General features: G+C 34.0%; 2 protein-coding genes across 6 annotated transcripts in view; one reads left to right on the top strand and one right to left on the bottom strand.

Moving 5' to 3' along the window:
- Window positions 1-23,112, bottom strand: part of ARL13B (ADP ribosylation factor like GTPase 13B) — an 81,066-nt gene that overhangs the window by 4,643 nt on the left and 53,311 nt on the right. For all 5 annotated transcript variants that reach the window (XM_043448635.1, XM_043448634.1, XM_043448637.1 and 2 more), the window contains 6 exons: window positions 15,833-15,938; window positions 14,738-14,940; window positions 11,857-11,971; window positions 8,340-8,562; window positions 4,503-4,619; window positions 3,736-3,804 (listed from right to left, as the gene is read on the bottom strand). In XM_043448635.1, the coding sequence (XP_043304570.1) occupies window positions 3,736-3,804; window positions 4,503-4,619; window positions 8,340-8,562; window positions 11,857-11,971; window positions 14,738-14,940; window positions 15,833-15,938 (833 nt within the window). The remainder of the gene's footprint in view (window positions 1-3,735; window positions 3,805-4,502; window positions 4,620-8,339; window positions 8,563-11,856; window positions 11,972-14,737; window positions 14,941-15,832; window positions 15,939-23,112) is intronic.
- Window positions 1-23,112, top strand: part of STX19 (syntaxin 19) — a 46,002-nt gene that overhangs the window by 11,107 nt on the left and 11,783 nt on the right. Inside the window, exon 2 of the mRNA XM_043448642.1 lies at window positions 18,793-18,853. The gene's annotated coding sequence lies outside the window, so the exon portion shown is untranslated. The remainder of the gene's footprint in view (window positions 1-18,792; window positions 18,854-23,112) is intronic.

The raw sequence follows: 23,112 nt of genomic DNA, 5'->3' as shown, positions 1-23,112 counted from the left end.
TTTACAGAAAATAAAGCAATTAGAAAAGTAAAATTGAATTGTCATCAAGGAATCAATGTCTATAATCAAAGCATAAATAAAAATCTGCCTTAACTCCTAATTTGACTATAAAAAATTATTTTTCATCTCAATAAATTTTAAGTGCCAAACCCAAATGCAGTTAACTTAATTATTTCCCTTTGCTCATTATATGTCTGTTGTCTACTTCCCATTAACCACATTCAAATAAATATATATTAATACAGTTAGGAAAAAGAAGAGGATGTGATGGTAAAATTGGCAACTATCAGCATCACAAACAAAAATCTCACAACAAATACTAAAAACTAATTTAAACTTTTTAATTACAATTTTAAATTTATTATACTGACTTTCTTCTCCATAATGAAAACAGAGTTGATCATACTTTTTCTTAGCTATACAAGGTATACTTTGACTTAAAATTTATGGGAAAAAAATAATGAAGATATTTTAAAACTTGTGAAGTTAGAATGTTTAATTCTCTGCTTTGAGAAGTTAAATTTATTGATCTACTTAAAATTAACTGATATGTTAGAATAACAGAGGTCTTAAAATTTAACTAATTCATTATAATCCTTTTCTAGGAGTTCTAATTTAAAAATATAGGAGAGCAAAGAAAAACAAAAACAAAAAACAACCTTCTTATTAGCCCATTTTCAATCTCTTTTTTAGTTGCTTTTAACTAATGTTCCCCCAGATGCTACCATTCTTTTCTCCTTATTTTACACACTATCCCTCAGAAACAGGAAACTATCATTCCTTCAACTGCATTCATTCAGTAAACAAATATACAACATCTATTAGGGACAAAGCATTTCTATTATATGATGACAACTGAAAAACAAAACAAAAACTACCTACATACCATTCCACCCACCTGAGTCCCCTTTCTCCAGAGTTCCAGAATCTTATTTGCACTGATATATGGACATTTCCAAATAGAGAAGCCTACAGACACCTCCAAAGCAAGTTTCCTTTCTCCTCATATATTGTCAGCATTAGAGATAGCACCAACCTTCTAGCCCCTTCAGCCAAATAATATTCTGTTCCTCTCTTCTTTCATCCCATACATTCATTCTTCATATAGAACTTATAACTGTTCAATATTCTCTCAACACATTTTTTATTCTCCATTCCAATTCCCATTCTTCACTTATCACTCTGACTACTGCAATAGCTTCTAACTGGGATCCTAACCTTAGGTATGGGCACAATTTAGTCGATACACAGTGACAAAAATTACTTTCCTAAACAATAACTCTTGTAATACTATTTCCTATTAAAAATGTATATTGTCTCTTGTAAACTTAGCAAGTCTAGACATCTTAAATATACATGTGAGGCCCTAAACAATCTGGCTATAAGCCATAATTCTAGTTTTAGTATCTCTCTATAACTTTAAACTTCCTATTTCTTACCTGTTCCACCTACGTGAACCTAAGATCTAGTCACAAGTAACTTTATACTATTTTCCAAATTAAGCAATGTGTTTTCCCACCTCTCCATCTTTGACTAGTTTATTTCTTCTGCTTATTAACTCTTCTCACACATGTACACATGTATATATATTTACATACACATACATTAGCACTACCTAATTGTTTCTAACAACATAGTGAATATTTAAGCTGATAATATATTCTAACACATACAATTTCAAAATATAAACAAACAGGAACTAATCTATCATAGTCAACGAAAACATCATGATGTAAAGTTAGCACCAAAAAGACATGTGACTTCACTGTTATTTTGAAGTTGAAGGACGAACCTTCTGTCTTTAGAAATTTAAAAAATCTAATTTTCATTGCAAAGCGATCAAACCAGACAATCTTAAAAGAAATCAGTTCTGAATATTCATTGGAAGGACTGATGCTGAAGTTGAAGATCCAATACTTTGGCCACCTGATGCAAAGAACTGACTCATTGAAAAAGACTCTGATTCTGGGAAAGACCAAAGGCAGGAGAAGCAGATGACAGAGGATGAGACGGTTGGATAGCATCACCAACTCGACAGACATGAGCTTGAGCAAGCTCTGGGAGTTAGTGATGGACGGGGAAGCCTGGCATGCTGCAGGCCATGAGATAGCAAAGAGTCGGACACGACTGAGCAACTGAACTGAACTGAATGATTATGAAGAAATATTTCATTATTGATCCAGTATTCAGAAAAAGAAAGCAACCAGCACATTTAAATTTAAATACTTTTTGAATAAAATAGTTTATATAGTTTGCTATAATTTCAAATTATATATAATGCTTTTTGAAAGATTAAACTTCTGAATTTTTCTTTTCTAGTAAATGGATCTTCTTAGGAAACCAAGATTAGGTAAACAGAGTTATCAAAAAGGAAATGAGATGTTCTTGATGAATTTTATTGAACTACAATTCTATATGTATAAATCATCCTTTTGCATGTTAGAAATCAGAACTTCTGCCTGTTGTAAAGGGCAGCTCTGTATTCCCCACTGTCCTTCTTCAAGTTTCCAGGCGGAACTCTTAAATCCTATACTGGCTGTACTACACCTTATGTTAATTTCATCCAAAGAAGTGTTTTCTTGATTCAGTGAAGACTTTAGTAACTGCCCTGGTGGTTCAGATGGTAAAGCGTCTGCCTACAATGCGGGATACGTGGGTTCAATCCCTGGGTCAGGAAGATCTCCTGGAGAAGGAATGGTAACCCACTCCAGTATTCTTGCCTGGAAAATCTCCATGGACGGAGAAGCCTGGCAGGCTACAGTCCAGGGGGTCGCAAAGAGTTGGACACGACTGAGCAACTTCACTTTTATTAAACTGAACTTTATTTGGTTTACTGATTTGGTTTCTGATCTTACAAACTGTGTTACTCTTTACTTTATTGTAATTTCAGCAGCTGAGTATCCTTAGAAGCAGAGAAAGAGCAATTACGGATCCCCTGGTGGCTCGGATGGTAAAGAGTCTGCCTGCAATGCGAGAGACCAGGGTTCGATCCCCGGATCGGGAAGATCCCCTGGAGAAGGAAATGGCAACCCACTCCAGGACTCTTGCCTAGAAAATCCCATGGATGGAGGAGCCTGGTAGGCTACAGTCCATGGGGTCACAAAAGAGTCTGACACGACTGAGCGACTTCACTTTCCCTTTCACCATCACTGGGGCCTCCCAGGTGGCACCAGTAGTATAGAACATTCCTGCCAATGCAGGAGACATAAGAGATGTGGGTTTAATCCCTGGGCGGGGAAGATCCCCTGGAGAAGCAAATGGCTACCCACTCCAGTATTCTTGCCTGAAGAATTCCATGGACAGAGTAACCTGGCAGGTTACAGTCCACGGGGTTGCAAAGAGTCGGACATGACTAAAGTGACTTAGCATGCATGCATCATTGAGTATATGAGCATATATAGGACAATGAAGTTTTAAACACCATAATTGTACTGTCTCATATTTAAGCTGCCTTAAAACCATTCTCTTTTACAACTATTTATATTAATATATAATGGATAAACACAAGCTATGATGGTCTTTACTTCTGTTTTCTAAGATAAATGTTAAATCAAACTATATTGAGGCAAAGGGCAGTTAAGAATAAAAAATTAAATAAATGAAAGTGAAGTAAAATGAAAAAGGATGGTTGTGGATTTGAAAGGCTCCCCAAAGTAAAAATTTACTGAAGTAACAAGGTAAAGATAAATGAACGTGATATGTATAGATATTTGAAAACTGATGCTTTGGCATTACCATTATGACGTGTTTCACCAAGAGGCTCAAGTTTTGGAAGTCTAGTGACTTTGGGGGTTCCCCAGCCAACTGAAGAAAAAGAAAGACATTTAAAAACACTGTTAAACAATATCTCCTTAGGTCTGTTAAGAGGATCCCTCTCTTGACAGGAATGTATACAGCTTCAATGTCAGTTCATACATATTGAATGACAGAGTACCAAATAACCACAAACCCATTTTAAATGGTTTCTGTTTTAGAATGTAATTTTAGGTTGGTAATACTTGCTTTAAGTTTTTGTTTCCCTTTAGTTAAAAATATAAGCATCCTCACCACCATCATAAATAACCTTAGGCTACTAACCTAAGTCCAAACAGAAGCTAAAAGAAATGTACACTATTAAATGGAATATCAAAAATGAGTCTTAAAATGGGGCTCAAAGGAAAATGTTACCATCTTACGCCTTCTAGCAAGACTAAAAGGAAACTACAAACATATACATTGTAAGGTATTTACTGAATATGTGAGGTACAATGCTTAGTGATGAAAAAGATGTCTTATTAATTTTTACTATTTTTTTACTTTCATAAAGCATTTTTTTCTGAATAAAAAAAATCAATATTTATGTTGATAAATTCTGAACTAAGTAGACAGAACAAAGAATTCTACCTTTCTCACAAATTCACAAGATTATGAATACCCTGAATAAAAACTACATGATTTTTAAAATTTTTCTTCACTGTTTAAGGCAATATTTCTAAATTCAGTATCAATATCAATTTACTCACCAGGAGGAGGAGGTGGGGGTGGTGTTGGACTCTTAGGAACAGAATCATCTGTATTAACAGGTTCTACACGGTGGCTCCTTTTCATCCTTAGTTTCTTGGTTTTCTTTTTACTGCCATCTATAAGAATATAAACATGCAACTTTATGCCTTTTGGAAAAAGTTACTTCTATAATAAAAAAAGAACAGAATTAGAATACTGATATTATTATTACCATAGAAATGTAACTTCAACTTAAAAATTGTTACCAATAATGAACTGTGAACTTGCCTTTTCTAAGAATAAATTTGTAAGTGATTGCTTATTGAATGAATGATTAATAAATATGATGTGAGTGGCAAAAAGTCATATTTTAAGTTCAATGAGAAGTGATTCAGAATACAAAAAAAAATACATATTTCCAAAAGTAACATTTTTTTTCAAGTGTCATAATAAATAAATAGGATTATCTAATTACAGAGACTTCTACAAAGCTACGGATGACCTGGGGGAGAAAGACAGGTATTGGTTTGTCTCAGTAGGATATACAGAATGATTCCAGATCTAAGCCCAAAAATAATCCTTTGAAATGTGAAAAAAGACCCTAATCAAACCAAAGCATCTTATCTATGAAAATAATGCCCAAGATGTTCAATATAAATGTATGTAACCAAAACTCATATTAGAGCTTACAGAATTGAATCTTAATCTTTCTAAATATTTACAGATTCTCACTTAGCACATATAGACATTTTAAGTGAATCTATGTTGTTAACATGTAAACTTTAACAACATAAACCAGGATGATATAGTACTTAAATAATCAAACAGCAGAGCCACTGAAATATTTTAATTGATAATCCCAAATCACTAAATTTATACATATAATACATTTTATAAAATGGAAATTATGTTACACAAGAAACAGCCAACATCTATGAAACCTATAAAGTTTTATATAAACCTATAAAACATTGTAAGAAATACAATTATATTTGGAAACTCATTATTTTTCAAAATAAATTAGTGTCACTTGAGAACATTTTACTCTAGATATAAACAGAGACATCCTTTTACAATTAAAGCTATAAGCTTTGCAGCTGGGAGAAAGGAAAGAGAGCTTCCAGAATCATATGGTACTTTAGCATGGGCAATAAGTCAGGGTCATGGAAGAGCACAGACTATGCAACAGAGAATCGCAAGTTGAGGGAAGTGTATCTCAGCACAGTCACAGGTGAGACGTGTGATCTCAAATTACTCAACATTTCCAAGTCCCTGCTGTCCTACTCTACATAATGAGAAAAATATACCTCAGGATTGCTATGTGAAATAACAATGTTAATATTTTCAAATCATCTACCAAACCATTTTGTTCTTTAACAATGTATTAGTGTTATTAGAAAGAGCTCTTCCAATATATTTAGAGGCCACTTTAAGTCTACATTTTGTTTTACTCTGTTAACAGAGTGATATGGGTACAAATGTGGATACCCCAACTTCTCAAATTACAAAAAGTATAACTTTCAAATCTAAGTATTTTTATATAGCAAAACACCCATGTTAGGTACTCTGCATCTCAGGGACTGAGACCTTGTCTTCATAAACTCTTTAATACTATACAAAAATTCTTATATACCATTCTTAGAAATACATCATATACCTAGTTATTGTATCACCAACTAAGAATGGCAAGGAAGCAATGGTTCCTGGGCATCTCTCATGTGTCAGGCCCTGTGCTAGGAACATTGTAGGGTTACTTTTATTATAAGGAAACCTAAAAGCCTGGTTGAAAAAAAAAAAAAATGAAAACTCCATTTCTGAGATGAGAAAAACAAGGACTGAAGAACACCATATAACATAACATACATCTAGCAGATGAGAAAGTCTGGATGCTACCTCGGGTTGTGTGAGTCCAAATGGTCTCTCTCTATGACACCAAAAGACATAAATTTCCTGTTAAAGCACGTAACTAGCTTAAAAAAAGAAAAGTAACTGTAAATTAAAGACTTCATATAATATTAAAATAAGAGGAACATGGATATTTGATAATAAAATGGCTTTTAAGTTATATTTTTAAAATTTAATTGAACGATAATTGCTTTACAGTATTGTGTTGGTTTCTGCCAAATGTTCAGTTATGTCTGCATCCCCTAAAAATCACAAGTAAATAAAGAAAATGACGCTGACTATAACTTTTGGAAGATTAAGAGAAACAAAACAAACCCTCCAAGAATTTTAAACGTTTTAAATACACTCTAAAACCACAGCAAGATCCTCTATTACCCACCTCCCAGAATATTGGAAATAAAAGCAAAACTAAACAAATGGGACCTAATGAAACTTAAAAGCTTTTGCACTACAAAGGAAACTATAAGCAAGGTGAAAAGACAACCCTTAGATTGGGAGAAAATAATAGCAAATGAAGAAACAGACAAAGGATTAGTCTCAAAAATATACAAGCAACTCTTGAAGCTCAATTCCAGAAAAATAAATGACCCAATCAAAAAATGGGCCAAAGAACTAAACAGACATTTCTCCAAAGAAGACATACAGATGGCTAACAAACACATGAAAAGATGCTCAACATCACTCATTATTAGAGAAATGCAAATCAAAACCACAATGAGGTACCATTACACGCCAGTCAGGATGGCTGCTATCCAAAAGTCTACAAGCAATAAATGCTGGAGAGGGTGTGGAGAAAAGGGAACCCTCTTACACTGTTGGTGGGAATGCAAACTAGTACAGCCGCTATGGAGAACAGTGTGGAGATTTCTTAAAAAACTGGAAATAGAACTGCCATATGACCCAGCAATCCCACTTCTGGGCATACACACTGAGGAAACCAGATCTGAAAGAGACATGTGCACCCCAATGTTCATCGCAGCACTGTTTATAATAGCCAGGACATGGAAGCAACCTAGATGCCCATCAGCAGATGAATGGATAAGGAAGCTGTGGTACATATACATCATGGAATATTACTCAGCCGTTAAAAAGAATTCATTTGAACCAGTTCGAATGAGATGGATGAAACTGGAGCCCATTATACAGAGTGAAGTAAGCCAGAAAGATAAAGAACATTACAGCATACTAACACATATATATGGAATTTAGAAAAGATGGTAACGACAACCCTATATGCAAAACAGAAAAAGAGACACAGAAGTACAGAACAGACTTTTGAACTCTGTGGGAGAAGGTGAGGGTGGGATGTTGCGAAAGAACAGCACGTATATTATCTATGGTGAAACAGGTCACCAGCCCAGGTGGGATGCATGAGACAAGTGCTCGGGCCTGGTGCACTGGGAAGACCCAGAGGAATCGGGTGGAGAGGGAGGTGGGAGGGGGGATCGGGATGGGGGAATACGTGTAAATCTATTGCTGATTCATGTCAATGTATGACAAAACCCACTGAAAAAATAAATAAATAAATAAATAAATAAAAATTAAAAAATAAAAAAAAAATAAAATTTTTTACTAAACTAATAAAAAAATAAATAAATAAATACACTCTAAGGATTCCTGGGGCTATGCAATATTCCTAATTATTGAAAATGCAATTTTCAGCTGAAATTCTTTTCAGTTACAAAGGGCTAGGTTTTAAGACATCATAAATAAAATAATAAATTAGCAAACTAATGATGAACTAAAATTCATGAAAAAAACATAAGAAACATTGCATTTGGAGATGAAAAATCTTACGTCACATTTCTTTGTGAAAATAACCATGACAAAAAAGTATTTTTAAGTTTTATATATGTTATTTACATGTCACATATAATACATAAAACTTAAAAATAAACACAATGACCATAAAAATAAATAAATTATATATTTTTAATAACTAGATTTATCACCTGATTCTGATGATCTCCAGTCTGTCTCATCTTCATTTTCCAACTGCTGTGTTAATGCCTCCTTATAATTTTCTACTACTCCAAACTCATTGGTTTTTTGGCTACTGTCACTGATCTGGCTCTGCGTCTCTATTTGCTCATGCTCCATTTTATGCTTCAGGGGGCAGCCATCACTGTCTTCTGTATTTTGCCTCTTTTTCTCTCTTTCAAGTTTTTTTTCATTCTGACAAAAATGAAATGTATCATTCTTAATATAGTGGTCATATTTAAGATAGCTTAAGGGAGAAATCAAATAATTCGTGAGCATTATGTAACGTCAGGGCACTGTGTGATATTTCCATTAAAATTATTTGAATATATCAATTAAAACATGCTAATTGCCAAACATTCAGAAAGCAGAGAGTATAAAGAAAGAACACTTATATTACCAGTAATTCCACAGTCTAGAGATGATCACTATTTGATGTACAGGTCAGTGAGAGGTGCTTTTCTGTGCCTATCCCACACACATACAGACATACACATCCACAAACATACACTAATGTGACTGTCTCTCTACATATACATATTTATGTATATTTTTGGAGAAGGAAATGGCAACCCACTCCAATATTCTTGCCTGGAAAATCCCATGGACTGAGGAGCCTGGAGGGCTGTAGTTCATGGGGTCGCAAAGAGTTGGACACGACGGAGCAACTAAGCACAGGCACATGTGTATTTTTAAACAGAAAAGAATCAAAGATTTAAGAATACATGTTTCTTTCTCTGTCAATCAATTTATGAAGTGCTTACAATAGTGCATGACACATACATAGTAAAGTGTTAGCTATGAAAGTATTATATTATGCTATGGTTTAGTCATATCTGACTCTTGCGACCCCATGGACTGTAGCCCACCAGGCTCCTCTGTCCATGGGATTTCCCAGGCAAGAGTACTGGAGTGGGGTGCCATTTCCTTCTCCAGGGGATCTTCCTGACCCAGGGATGGAACCCAAGTGTCCTGCATTGCAGGCGATCTACTGCATTGCAGGCAGATTCTTGAGCTGAATCACCACTGAGCCGCCAGGGATTCCCTGTATTATAATGTATGTGTAAGCTCTTACTACTTTCATCAATTACACTATTATTTTGAATAATTCTATCATAACTTGTTGTACCAACTCCCACTCAATGGCCAAAGACGTGATTTTCAATTTTTCATTATTACAAGAAATACAATTATTGAATTAGTTCTCCAGAATAAATTCCTAACAGTCATGCTGCTGGATCAATGGGTAAAGCACATTTTAAAATGTGACATACTACAAACTTTACTTCATAAAAACTAATGTCAGATTACACCACTGGAGGACTGAAAGGCTGATGTTTTCCCACGTCTTTCCTTTTCTGATTGCACAGCGCAGCATGTAGGATCTTACTTCCCCATCAGGGATCGAACCTGCACCCCCTATACTGGAAGTGTGCAGGCTTCGCCACTGGACTGCCAGGGAAGTCCCCCACCCCACATTTTTTTCAGCACTTTTTTAATCATCATGCTCAATTATTCAGCTGTGTCCGACTCCTGGTGACCCTTTGGACTACAGCCTGTCAGGCTCCTCTGTCCATGGGATTTTTCAGGCAGGAATACTGGAGTGGGTTGCCATTTTCCCCTCCAGATTTTAATCATTATAAATCTTTTACATCTCCACCAAACTAATAAATACTTTTTTACCTCAGTGTTGATTTATTATTTTTATTACTACTGAAGATAAGTTATAAAATATCCTTATTGCCATTTAAATTTTTTCTATAAGGAACTACCCATCATAACCCAATGCCCTTTTTTCTATTAGAGTCTAATTATTTACACAGTAATTTTTTAAGGATTCTTTTTTTTTTTTTGGTCCCATGTTTCTCAAATATTTTTCATTACATTTAGTTTGGTTTGGTGTTTTTTTTTTGTCTTTAACTTTGTAGAACATCTCTTTAAAAACTGAATATAGTAAGATCTACTTTATTTTTCCCATTTTATTATTTTTCAGTCTGTGATTTGTGGCCTCACTGTCCTGCTTTGAATGTTTCTCCTCCTCCAAGTTTACAAATGTCAATCTGTACTATATCCAAGTGTTTTTAAGGCTTCTTTTTTTATTTAAATCTTTTAAAATTTAATTTGGTATACAATAATTGGTTCAATAATTTTGCTTTTTGAAAATAAAATAAAACCAATAAAATTGGTTCAATAATTTTGTTTTTCCCAAATGACTCTTCAGTTGTTACAATATCTTTTTTCTCCCAGATTTGAAATGCCACCTTTCTCTTATACTAAATTATATACATATATATATACACACACACACACACACACACACACACACACTAACTTATATATAATTCTGTTTGTTACTATTGTTTCATTGTGTATTCTGGAACCAACATCTCACCATTTTCATTATCTGTGATAAAAATCAAAGGAAAAAAATGTCAGGTAACATTTTAAAGGCAAAGTTTTTTGGGGAAGAAAACTTGCTTGATAAAAAGGATATTTCCATTTATTTCATTTCTTAAGTAACTTAAAACTAAATATCTCATATTACCAACTATTTTGCAAAAATAAAGCAACCAAAAACTATACAATCATCTTCTTACCTGTGGAGCTGCCTCCCTCCTCAGCAGCAGCCCCAAGGAAGAACTAATCATCCACCTTTCCAGATGAATACCTGTGTGGAAGGAGGCAGTGATAGGGGAAGAGGGATGGAGAACATACAGGTGGGTCATGCGAGCCACCTGCCACATTAAGCTCTGAGTGAATGGAGAGGCGATTTAGGAAGCTCCGCCACTGAGGAAGCATAGCTGCTGGGAGCGATTAAAGCAGGACCAGTGCAAACTCTGAACATCAGTAGAAAGTGAAAACAGACACAGATACACAGACAGACAGATATAGAAACATACACACATACACACACACACACTCTTTCTCTCACCCTTAATTTCTTATGATTAAAATCTACAAATTAATTTTAGTTAAACTTCTGACATTTAAAATTAAAATAAATGATATTCAGATATAAAAGAACATATCATAGTTTCAAACATTAAGTATCCTGGGAAAATAGCTAGAAAACCATTTACATACTCTAATGCTTCATAAACATCTAAATATTACTGTAAAAGTATAGTAATAGCAATATACAGTGACAAAGACAACATAAATAAGAGTTAAACACTACTGTCATAGGATATGTGACAAAATATATTTATCAGAACAATAAGATAGTTGTATATCCTATCTTCATTTTCATTCTCAGTGAATTCTGCAGCCATCCTTCTTCCTTTTAATGCTAGATCAGAAGGGAAGATTGAAGAGGAAGAAAAAGCAACAAACCTTTAGCCTGTCTCCCCCTTTTAATTTCTTTTACAAATAATTAATCTCTGGTGAAATACTACTATCTCCCTGCCTCCTTTCCCTATCCCTCACCTCCTTTCTGAACTTCCAACTTGATAACTTAACATATAAAAATTAATTCGCCACTATCCATACCTCAATGATTACCGATGCTATTGGCTGGAAAGGATTAACAATAACTGGTTCTGGGTCCAACTCAGCCATCCCACTGGTTCCATGGAGTTCAGCCCGTTCTTGTTCTCTTTGTTCTCTATATTTTGAAGGAAAAAAATTGGAATTCCTTATGAGAAAATGATAAATCATGTTTAAGAACACCTGCAATAGGTTTATGGCTACTAAATTCAATATTTAAACATATGGACATGGCTTTGAATTACTGATTTTCAGATATCCTTATGCAGGTAATAGGCCTCTATCTCCACGTAAAGATTAATCGTTTGAATTTTTAAAGAAAGAAATGCTGACAAAAATGACATTCTCTATGACTGACTTCTTAATGTCTGCAGTACAGATTATTTTTCTATGTAATAAAGATTTATATTAATCAATTTAATTACCCTCCCAAACCAATGCTATCCTCTTCTCTAATGTTAACTAGGTAAGTTCTACTGTTAAACCTCTTAAGAGCTGTGTACAGTTATATACCATAAATGAACTAGATAACAATTATTGCTTTGCATAAGTAGAAAAGGCTATAAAAATAAGTAGCCCTTTGTCACTCAAACCAAAAAAATATTTCTATGTTAGTTACTACTGAGAATTTTATTATCTCTGTGACTTAAAATTAATGTTGCCCCAGAGATAAAGGTAATAAATTATTAAAAGACATAGCTATAGACAGAAACATGACTATTTTAGATCCGCAACTATACTGTAAGTATAGTAGAACAATGTCAATGCTCATTACTATGGCATTTATTAATTAAGTTCTATGATGGAAAGATATATTCTCTCATCCTGAACCTAGAAAGCCAAGATTTAGTGATCTGCAATTTACTAGTTCTGTGACCTTGTGGTCATTTATCTGCATACTTGAGCCTCAGCTTTCCCATAAATGTGGACAAAATACCTATTTCATAGAGCTATTTCAGATAAATTAATATATGTGAAAGCTCTCTATATAAACATAACTTACCAGACACTTATTCATTATTAATGCTATTCATTTATTAGTAAGTAATTTCAAGTATCTGGTTTTAATATACTATTTTCAGATACCAATAATAGCTGTTTTACTGTTTTTTCCAAAATTATCTAAACCTATAAAAATCTAAAAACCTATTAAATTGTGTTTAACAATAAACAGTTCTTTAACACTCTCATCTAAATTTAATTATGGATTCTGTTGTTATGGATTCTGTTAAACAGGAGAGGATTCCGAAGACAAGTGGCATGGCTAAGAGGAAGGAGGAAAGGGGAGAGGGGTACCAGAAAAGCCAGCCATAACATGATCTGGAATATCTTTATGGAAAAAGCTAAAACTGGAAAAAAAAAAAAGTCTAAATTTCTTTTATTCAATCTTTTTTTTTCTTTTTGCTTGTTTTCTAAGTAGAGGAAAAGCAAAGAAGCCTTTAGAAAACTATAGCCATAAAAAAAAAAAAAAGAAAACTATGGCCATATATTTTGTTTTCATAAATACATAGAAGGTATATTTACATGAATGGTTGGGTGTACTTAGCTTTATATCATGAAAATATACACTAGAATAGAAAATCAAAGATTCTCACAGGAACGCTTATTGGTTCAAGAGAGACCTATGTCACTGATCTGCTCATGTTATTGAGCACCTAAGGATAGAAAAGTTATCTCTCCAAGAGATAAGTCCTGTCTCTGAATTAAATGAAAGATACCAGTAATCAGAGGATTTCCTTGACAGTGTGAGGGAGCACCTCACAAAGGCATCACCACGGACAGTGGGTTCTTGCCTATGAGGCTGCAACTGTTAAAGCACACAGGAGGCCAGTATTACTTAGGTAGATGGAAGACAACTTTGGATGCCACAAGAGCTCACTTGGAAATCTTTCCATTTCTTCCCTCCCCTGACATGTAATAATCAAATGAAGAAAGAAAGAGAAATCTTGGGATAAAGAACTAAATTCAACATCTAATCAAATCTGAGAAGCCAGTTCGATCTCTCTGTCAGGAAGATCCCCTGGAAAAGGGCATGGCAACCCACTCCAGTATTCTTACCTGGAGAATCCCATAGACAGAGGAGCCTGGCAGGCTACAGTGCATGGGATCACACATAGTTGGACACAACTGAAGCGACTTAGCATATATGCATGTAATCAAATCTGAGTATTATTTTCTTCCAGCATTAAGATTATAATAACTGACTCAATGGTAGAATTTATGTAAACTTTTTTTTTTTTTAATTTAGAGTTTGCTAAACATTTTTAAAATTTCCATTTAGGCAACACATTTTAAAAATAGTTTTAATAACATGTTTTTAAAACTTGAGATGGTGCAATTCATTCTCCTTTCAGACAAAAACTAGTGTTGAAGATCAGATTTTGCTTCAGCTGGGTGATCCACTAACAGCTTACCTTCTATCTTCACTGACACTAATAAGTATCTCAGTCTACGACACATTCTTTCCTATGGGAGACTGTCCTGTGCATCACAGAATGGTTAGCAGCATCCCTGGCCTCCACCCTCTAGATGCCAATTGCACCCCACCTCCCAGCCATGACAAGCAAAAATGTTCCTAGACATTGCCAAATGTCTCCTGAGGAGCAAAATCACCTTGCGGATTGAGAACCACTGCACTAAAGGTTGTCATAAGAAATAAAGAAATAAAAATTGTAAAACTGTGAGAGATAAATACTGCAGCAATAAATATAACTACTATACCACCATTAGGAAAAGTAGACCTCTATCAACCAAACCTGCTAAGTCTACAGAAATAAAAAAAATTTACCATGAAGAACCTGAATAGGCAAACTAAAAAACTATTCATAAAAGTGAGGTGTTCTGGCATTTCATATGCACTGTGCCATATAATTAATCCACTTACCTTTCTTCTCGTAATTTCCGTACGCGTTCAGCCCTTTCTCGCTTCTCTTGCTCCTCAAGAGCACGTTGTTCGGTTGTATCTTTTTGGATGCGTTCATTTAAGGCATCAAAGTCCCTTGCAATGATATGTAGCAGCCAATAAAGGCCCTTTTTAATGGACTTGTCAATTTTCTTTCCATATCCCAAGACTGCTGAACAAGGTTCCTTAAAAATAGAAGTTTATTTTACTTAAAGATTAAAAATAAAAGTTCTCTACAAATATTCATTCATAAACCATTAGTATAATTACTGGACAATTGAATCAATTAACTCGTTAAATTAATGATATAAAGCACCTGCTTCTTTAACTTATAAAATACATCTTTGCAATAATTACTACATTAGTATGTATATATGAGTTGAAGTATTTTATGGATTATACCTGTAAGCTTGGAGAGTGATTCTGACACAAGAAGTTGGCAGTGCTAGATAATTTTAAACAAAATCACTGACAGACAAAATTGAACTTACCGAAGAAAACTACCTATTAAAAATACTATTAATACTACTACTATTTAACACTACATAATAAAAATAGCAGAAAATTTTAATTTCTTACACCAGGGAACTTATGGCACTAAGCATCTTTTAAGATTGACAGCCTAACAATCATTTTCTGAAACCAAGAATAAATGATTAAATCCTCAGTTCATCTTTAAGACTGTAGGATAACTCTAATATAATCTTTCAAAAATCATTATAAACTATCCTAAGTATAAATTGTGTATTTATACTTCCACCATTTTACAATATTTATAGAGTAACATGTTTGTATAGCTTACCTATTTGTCAGCAATGTTTAAACAAAATCAAATCTAAAGTCTTTGAAATGATGGAAGACATTTTAAAGAAGTCAGTAACAACAGAAAACAAATATCACTGTAGTAAGTAATTTCAAATGAACAGTGAGATCATGCATTTCCTGGGTAAAATATTTAGAAAAGAAACACTAATAAATTATTTTGTTAGCTGCCTACTCTCTAACTGCTTATCACCTTTACAAAAACTAAGTTATATCGAACATAATTTATAGGGCAAAAGAAGCCTCAAAACTTACTATCTGACACAAGCACTTGTGCTCATTGACCAGCTTTTCCAGAGAAAGACACTCAATCACATCAGCTTCTCCTAGAGCCCCTTCTTTATCCTGTTTATTTGCCAACCTAGAGAGACACAAGTAAAGTGGATTTACAGCAAATATACAATCAGACAGCTGCTTAAAAACATTCTCACCAAGTTCCTACTCCAAAGTTTTAACCCTGCTGATTACAGAACATGCTGGTTTTATAGAGCAATGTACTATCTTTTATTCCATCGTTTTTCCTTTATTAAGTTTGCAAACATTTTTTAAGATTTGGCCTATAAAAGGGAAATCAAGTACAGAGAAATGTCAAGAAAACAAGCAATAGGTCAACAGGCCAACAACAAAGTACAAACAGAAAAAGTAGTGGACGAGTTTCCACAGCTCTCAGCCATCAGTTACACCTTTCACCTTAGGGCCTTATCTTCTTAAAATACACTGCATCGTGATGCAAAGGCCCTTATCCCAAGTCTTTTTTCTTCTTTAAAATACAAACTGCATCATGTTTCACATACCTAAATAGTCATTCAAAGCTTGTATTATTTGAGCTAACCTGTATTTCCAGTGTGTGGATGTGTTCACATAACAGTGCAATTTACTGGAGAAATGAGGTCACTTTTATCTAATTTATTTAGCACAGCACTGGACATAGAAAACCTTATACTCAATTAGGAACAAACTGGGGAACAAGTAAAAAAACCAAAACAAGTTCTTAAAAAAGTTAGGAATTACCACAAGATACTGTTTTCCTGGAAGCCTAGCGTGGTGCAGTCCATGGGGTCGCAAAGAGTTGGACACAACTGAGAGACTGAACAACAAAACAACTGTTTTCCTATCAGGTGGCAGAGGTCAAAAGGTAATAAAATACTGTCTTGAAAAGGATTTGGTAGTATTTCAGGAAAATATCTATTGTATCATAAATATGTTGAATAATCAATCTAATGAACCCTATCACCTATCTAAAAATTTATACCATTTTTGCTCATCTATATATCTTCCATGTTCCCATCAGTCATATCACTTCACCCTAAAATTTAAAAATATTCTAATACCACTGTCACACCTAAGCTCTGAAAAAAATTAATATTCTTCAATATCTTTAATTGTAATGTCCAAATTCAGATCCAAACCAGATACACATTACAATTTATTCTTTTAAGTGTTTTTGAATCAGTATCACCCCCAATGCCAACACTGCCTTCTCCTGCAACATCACTACCAATACCTCTGAAAAGACTGTGTAAAAATGGCAGTATCATCAATTGTACTTATAACATCTAACTATAAAAACAAGTCAGGGAGGGTACAGTGAGAAAATGAATGAACTTTCATTAGTTTTTCATTCATTCTCCCACTGTTTTTTATTAATAATATAAACATGTACATGGAGAAAATGCTATTTTAAAGACCACAATTTGGGCACCTTGGCTATCCACTGGTAGTGATTGGTTAACAGATGTTTATATGTGTATCTATACCCTCCCTTTCTTCCTCAAACATTAGCATACTATATACACTCCTGTGAATCACTATGCTTTTTTTCCAAACAGTAAATCCTAAAATTACCCTGAAGCAGTATAAAGAGACCATCTTTAGTGCTATATTCTTTACTAATAAACAAAATGTTGATTATATGCATGTTTCATCATTTACTCAGCCACTAAAGAACTACATGTAGTATTTATGGATAGTTCTCAATGTTTTGCTTTTACAAAAAGGGCCGTGAGGAATAAGTGTGTGAAGGCATCATTCCTTATTGTGGGAACAGACTTCAGGAAGTGGGATTACTAAACCAAAGAATAAATACAAATGATATTTTGATAGATATAATAGCAATGTCCCACCTCTCATCCTCAAAACATAACACCTCAGACAGAGAAAAAGGGAGTGTAAGAAAAGTTAGTCATGCAAGAGAAATTTCATGTCTGATTTTTCTTACAAATATTTCACTCTGGCAACACTTAATTTTGAATTTTTGATATAATAAACAGCATAACAGCACTGCACAATTTCAGTCTTTTCATGTGGAAAATTATGAAAGAAACGTAAAAATAGCAGGCATACCAAAAAGAAAAGTAAAGTTGCAAGTTTAAAGATACTATCTCTTTTCTGGCTGTTGTAGTTCTGAAATTTGGTAATTTTCTGAGTTAAGAAAATAAGATGGGGAAAAAAAAAGAAAGTAAGATGGAATTCAACTATTTAATTCCCTAAGTGAAAGTTGCTCAGTCATGTCTGACTTTGCGGCCCCATGGATTACACAGTCCATGGAATTCTCCAGGCCAGAATACTGGAGTTGGTAACTGTTCCCTTCTCCAGGGATTCTTCCCAACCCAGGGATTGAACCCAGGTCTCCTGTATCGCACACGGATTCTTTACCAGCTAAGCCACCAGCGAAGTGAATTCCCTAAAATAAGATGGAATTCAATTATTTTAAAGTACACTGAACAAAAAGCCTTTACCCACGGTTCTTTTCATTCCTATTTATTCCAAATTCCAACAATTTAGCAAGGTTTCACACCTTTAGAAAACAAAGTAATCTTTGTTTAATTATAAACGCCCTTTTTTTGTGAGTAATGTATTTCATATACAATATAGGACAGGAATTTCAGAGCCTGTGCCAAGTTTTCTATAGCAGACAGTTTAACAAGGACTTCCTGTTACCAACTAGCTCCAGTGAAAACAACCTTCCTTTAATCTAAAGAACAGGCAGCTAACAGGCAGAACCGGATTCTCCAGGTGTGAGGTAAGCAATTTGTTCTCACTTGATACGAACTGCAAAACAGCTTTATATCTAACTTATTTTATTCATTATGTGGCTTTCAATTAAGTTAACTAAATGAAAACCGCACCTAGATTAGCCTGTGAACTATAAGACAGAGATTTAAATAAAATATGAATAAAATGTTACAGATGATACTCAAGATTTTCTCTCACAGGCAAGACTCCAACTACGCAGGTGGAAAAGCAACAAAAAGAAGCCAAAGGAACAAGACAAAGGTAAAGAAACCACTCTTTTCTGTACTTTTAATGTGAGACATCCAGAGATTTAAATCTGTGACATTTAAAAAGAACTCAACAGATAATTGAAGCTACCTGTTTTGTTCAGATTTGGACCAGGCTACAGGCAGCTGATCCATTCACATATACTATCGATAGGCTGAATGAGATAGGAGTTTAGAGTCCCTAGAAATAGACCACTACAAACAAAATCAACTTTTCCTTTTAAGTCCTTTAAAAAAATATCTTTCCATTTTGGAAACACTAGAAGGTCAGAACCTATAAAAACAAACTTAAAATTCTTTCCTCTATAAACAGACTATATAAATTATACTGTGCTTGCTTTAGAGAACATTTTTCCACTTAATTCTGAAGTTTATGCCCAACTTGCCACATATGTATAATGCTTAAAAATTTAAGAATATTTTCTATAAGGCCTTAATTTCTTCACTGTTGTTTCCCAGAATCTTTAAAATTAATTTGAGGAAGTTAAAAAATAGTCGTGTTGTAAAAGGACTACTGTAAAATACCGACATACTCAATTTTTCTAAGTACTCAATTTTTAGATGTTTCCGTTAGTACTTAAATTCTAAAATTTAATATCAATATTATATTTGATTTGATAACTTTAAAAACTTAAGTCACCATCATTTAAATGCAAAATACATAGGTAGTTTCAAAAAGTTTAAAGGCTTCATCAAAACATGTTTTATTTTTTGATATTTCTTCAAAGTTATTTTACAACTGTTATGTTAGATTTTAATATATAATATTTCAAATCAAAATAATATTTCCATTAGTAAGTGCTTTAAGGGTAAACGTGAAAGTTGACCATGCAATACCCAGAACACACTACCTCTGTGATGATGCAGTTTTAAATTTAATATAAAAATAATGCTATATATGTACAGCTTACTTTAGTCAGATATGAGAGAGTTCAAAATTACATGAGTCTTAATATTTAAACAAAATAGTCTTACTATTAAAGAGTTAATTTTACAGTTATTTATACTAAACAAAAAGTAGAATTTAAAAAGCACTCAAAGGCTGCATTACCAAAAAATGTAAAATAATTTAAACTGATATAATTAACATAATTTGCAATATTTTTTTTAGTTTGTTTTCTTCCTGTAAGCCAAACAGGTGAACATTCCAATAATAGCTGCTTTCACCTTGAACTAGGGAAATGCTGCAAGCTGTCTTCATACACAAAAGCAAAAAAACATTCCATTTTATGTTAAATAAACATTTGTTACATTTCTAGAAATGATTACTCAATGTGAAAAGTTAAGGGGTAGTCACTCAGTTGTGTCCGACTCTGTTGAGACGCCATGGACTGCGTAGCTCACCAGGCCGCTCCTTCCATGGAATTCTTTAGGCAAGAACACTGGAGTGGATTGCCATTTCCTTCTCCCAGGGATATTCCCAATCCAGGAATCAAACCTGGGTCTTCCGCATTGCAGGTAGATAATAGTAACTATAAAAAGAAATGTCTTACTTTTAAAAACTCTATAAATTATATAAAGTATCAATCCAGGGCATATTTCCTAAAGCATTAGAAAAATCTTATTCATATTTCTGTTTCCAGAAATGTTCCCTATCCGCAATAGGGTGGAGAAACTTTTGAGTAATACAAGTTTGCTTTCGTATTTCAGAGAACAAATTGTCAATTTAGTTAGTGTATTTATAAATCAGTGTTCTAATTCTCTTTGCAAATATTACATTTGAGTTCAAAGATACAATCAGTTATTAACAGTAAAATTCAAAATTATATAGCAAAGCAGTACATTAAACATGCTGAAAGATGACATATTTGGATAGAACTCTTCTGATATTAAAAAAATAAATTTAAGGTGCAGAAAATATTGCATAAAATGGTAGCATTGCCAATTTCACTTACCTAAGCAATTAAATGATTTCACAACTATGTGCTTAATGTTTTATGCCTTCATGAACTCTGTCTCTTCCAACTTTAAATTCTAACACACTTAGATATCTCACTTTGCTTATATTATAATTTATGAAGATAGAAGAAGATCATAAGATAAATTGGAAATAGTTATACATATAGTTATGAGTATGAAACTACTGGAAAATGCAATTTATTTATAGCATGAAAGTATACCCGAATACCTACATTAAGTTAGTTTATACAGAGATGAATATAAGGATTTAAGGAACATTCTGAATTATGTAAACTCTTTAAAGTAATCACCTATGACTTTAAGTGAAGATGCACAGATAAAGAAATTCCTCCTCTTGCTAGAAACCTAGAGAAGTGCTTGATATAATCTTATGGGGAAAAAGAAAAGAAAGACAAATTTCTAAACTACATCATTATATCTGAAGTAAGAAAGGGAATTATCCAGGTGCCAGAAATGAAGATCAAAAACACTCAGCGCCAAAGTGGACAGCAGGAATTAAAGCTAACCCCACTGGGCTTTCCTGGTGGGTCAGTGGTAAAGAATCCACCTGTCAGTGCCAGAGACTCTGGTTCGATCCCTGGGTCAGGAAGATCCCTTGAAGAAGGGAATGGCAACCCACTCCAGCATTCTTGCCTGGGAAATCCTATGGACAGGGGAGTCTGGTGGGCTACAGTCCATGGGATCACAAGAGTCAGACATGACTTAGTGACTAAATAACAACACCAACCAACCACTGGCTACTAGGAGCAAACACTTTTATCTTAGAGGCTGGGGTTTAGAGTGTGCATAATTGAGAACTAAAGTCAAGTTTCCTATATAAAGTAATGAAACAGAAAAAAAACAGAACATAGTCTGCGTACAGAAAAACGAAAATCTCTGTTGGTTTGTCCAGAACTACAGCAAGGAGTGATGTAGTCGCTCAGGCCACAAAATCACTACAGAAAAATCAGGCCCATGCTTATACTATCTGAGCTATAGAAATCCCTAGAGAAAGGTCAGGCCCACACACTCAGTACCTGCAGGTCCTATGTCCATGGATTCAACCAACATCAGATGGACAATATTTAGGTAAAAATCCAGAAAGTTCCCAAAAGCAAAATTTGAAATTTCCATGCACCAGCAACTATTTACATAGCATTAACATTTTATTCACAAACATTTATGTATCAGTTACACTGCATTAGGTATTATAAGTAATCTAGAAATGACTTGAAGTATATATTTAAAGTAAAAAATATACAAGAGGATATATATAAGTTGTATGCAAATATTACATCATTTTATATAAGAGAGCTAAGTATCCATGGATTTTGGCATCTGTGGGCGTCATGGAACCAATCCCCCACAATATGCAGGGACAACTGTATACTAACTGGGCTATGATAGTTTGAGTATGTCAAACTCATAGTTGTGACAATCATAAAAACGGGTTAACAACATATCCATAATGCAAGGCACTCAGGGCATTCCTATATAATTCCCTACTGAAGATAAACTGCTGATGAAGTTTACTAAATACATCTGTTCATCACCATGAAAAACAGTTGGTGACCACAATAAACAAAGGAACTATCTACAAGTAATAGCAGCCCACTCCAGTGTTCTTGCCTGGAAAGCCCTGTGGACAGAGGCGCCTGGAGGGCTGCTGTCCACAGGGCTGCACAGAGTAGGACACGACTGAAGTGACTCAGCATGCAGGCGTGCACTGGAGAAGGAGATGGCAGCCCACGGGGTATTCCTGCAGGAAACTGTTCTTCCAGAAACACAGAAACCCAGGATAAGATCACCTTTAGTAGAAGGGTCAGAGTCAAATATCTTCATTTCCAAAACCAGTGACAGTAAAATTTACCTCCTTAAAAGCACTTTGCAAAAGTATATTGTGCTATTATATTTGAAATACCCTATTTCGTTTTTTTAAAAAAAATAAGTTAAACTATGATGCTTCAAAAAAAGGCTTTTGATGGCATGATGGCACTGTTTATTGATAGATAACTAAAACAAAAAAAAGAACCTAACTTGCCATAAGTATATTAGAGTTTATTTCACGATTTGTTTCAAGCCACACAATCAAAGAGAAAATTATACTCACTGTAGTTCTTCACAACTGTGAAATTAAAAAAATTTTTAGGCTACTTAGCACATGAATAAAAAAATTAAAATCTATTTTGGTTTGATACCCACCCCCTTATTTCTCGTCTAAGCCTCAAATACTCTTTTCTTTTTCCCCATATTATGAAGAACAGAAGTCAATTTAAAAAATAGTGCAAGAAACATCATACCTGCTATGTACAATGTAGTTATAAAAATTCATAGTAACAGGTTACATGTATGTAT

The sequence above is a fragment of the Cervus canadensis genome, chromosome 27 (assembly GCF_019320065.1).
Source record: "Cervus canadensis isolate Bull #8, Minnesota chromosome 27, ASM1932006v1, whole genome shotgun sequence".
NCBI lineage: Eukaryota > Metazoa > Chordata > Mammalia > Artiodactyla > Cervidae > Cervus > Cervus canadensis.
The sequence above is the reverse complement of the archived record's forward strand: the minus strand, read 5'-3'. Positions and strand labels throughout refer to the sequence as shown.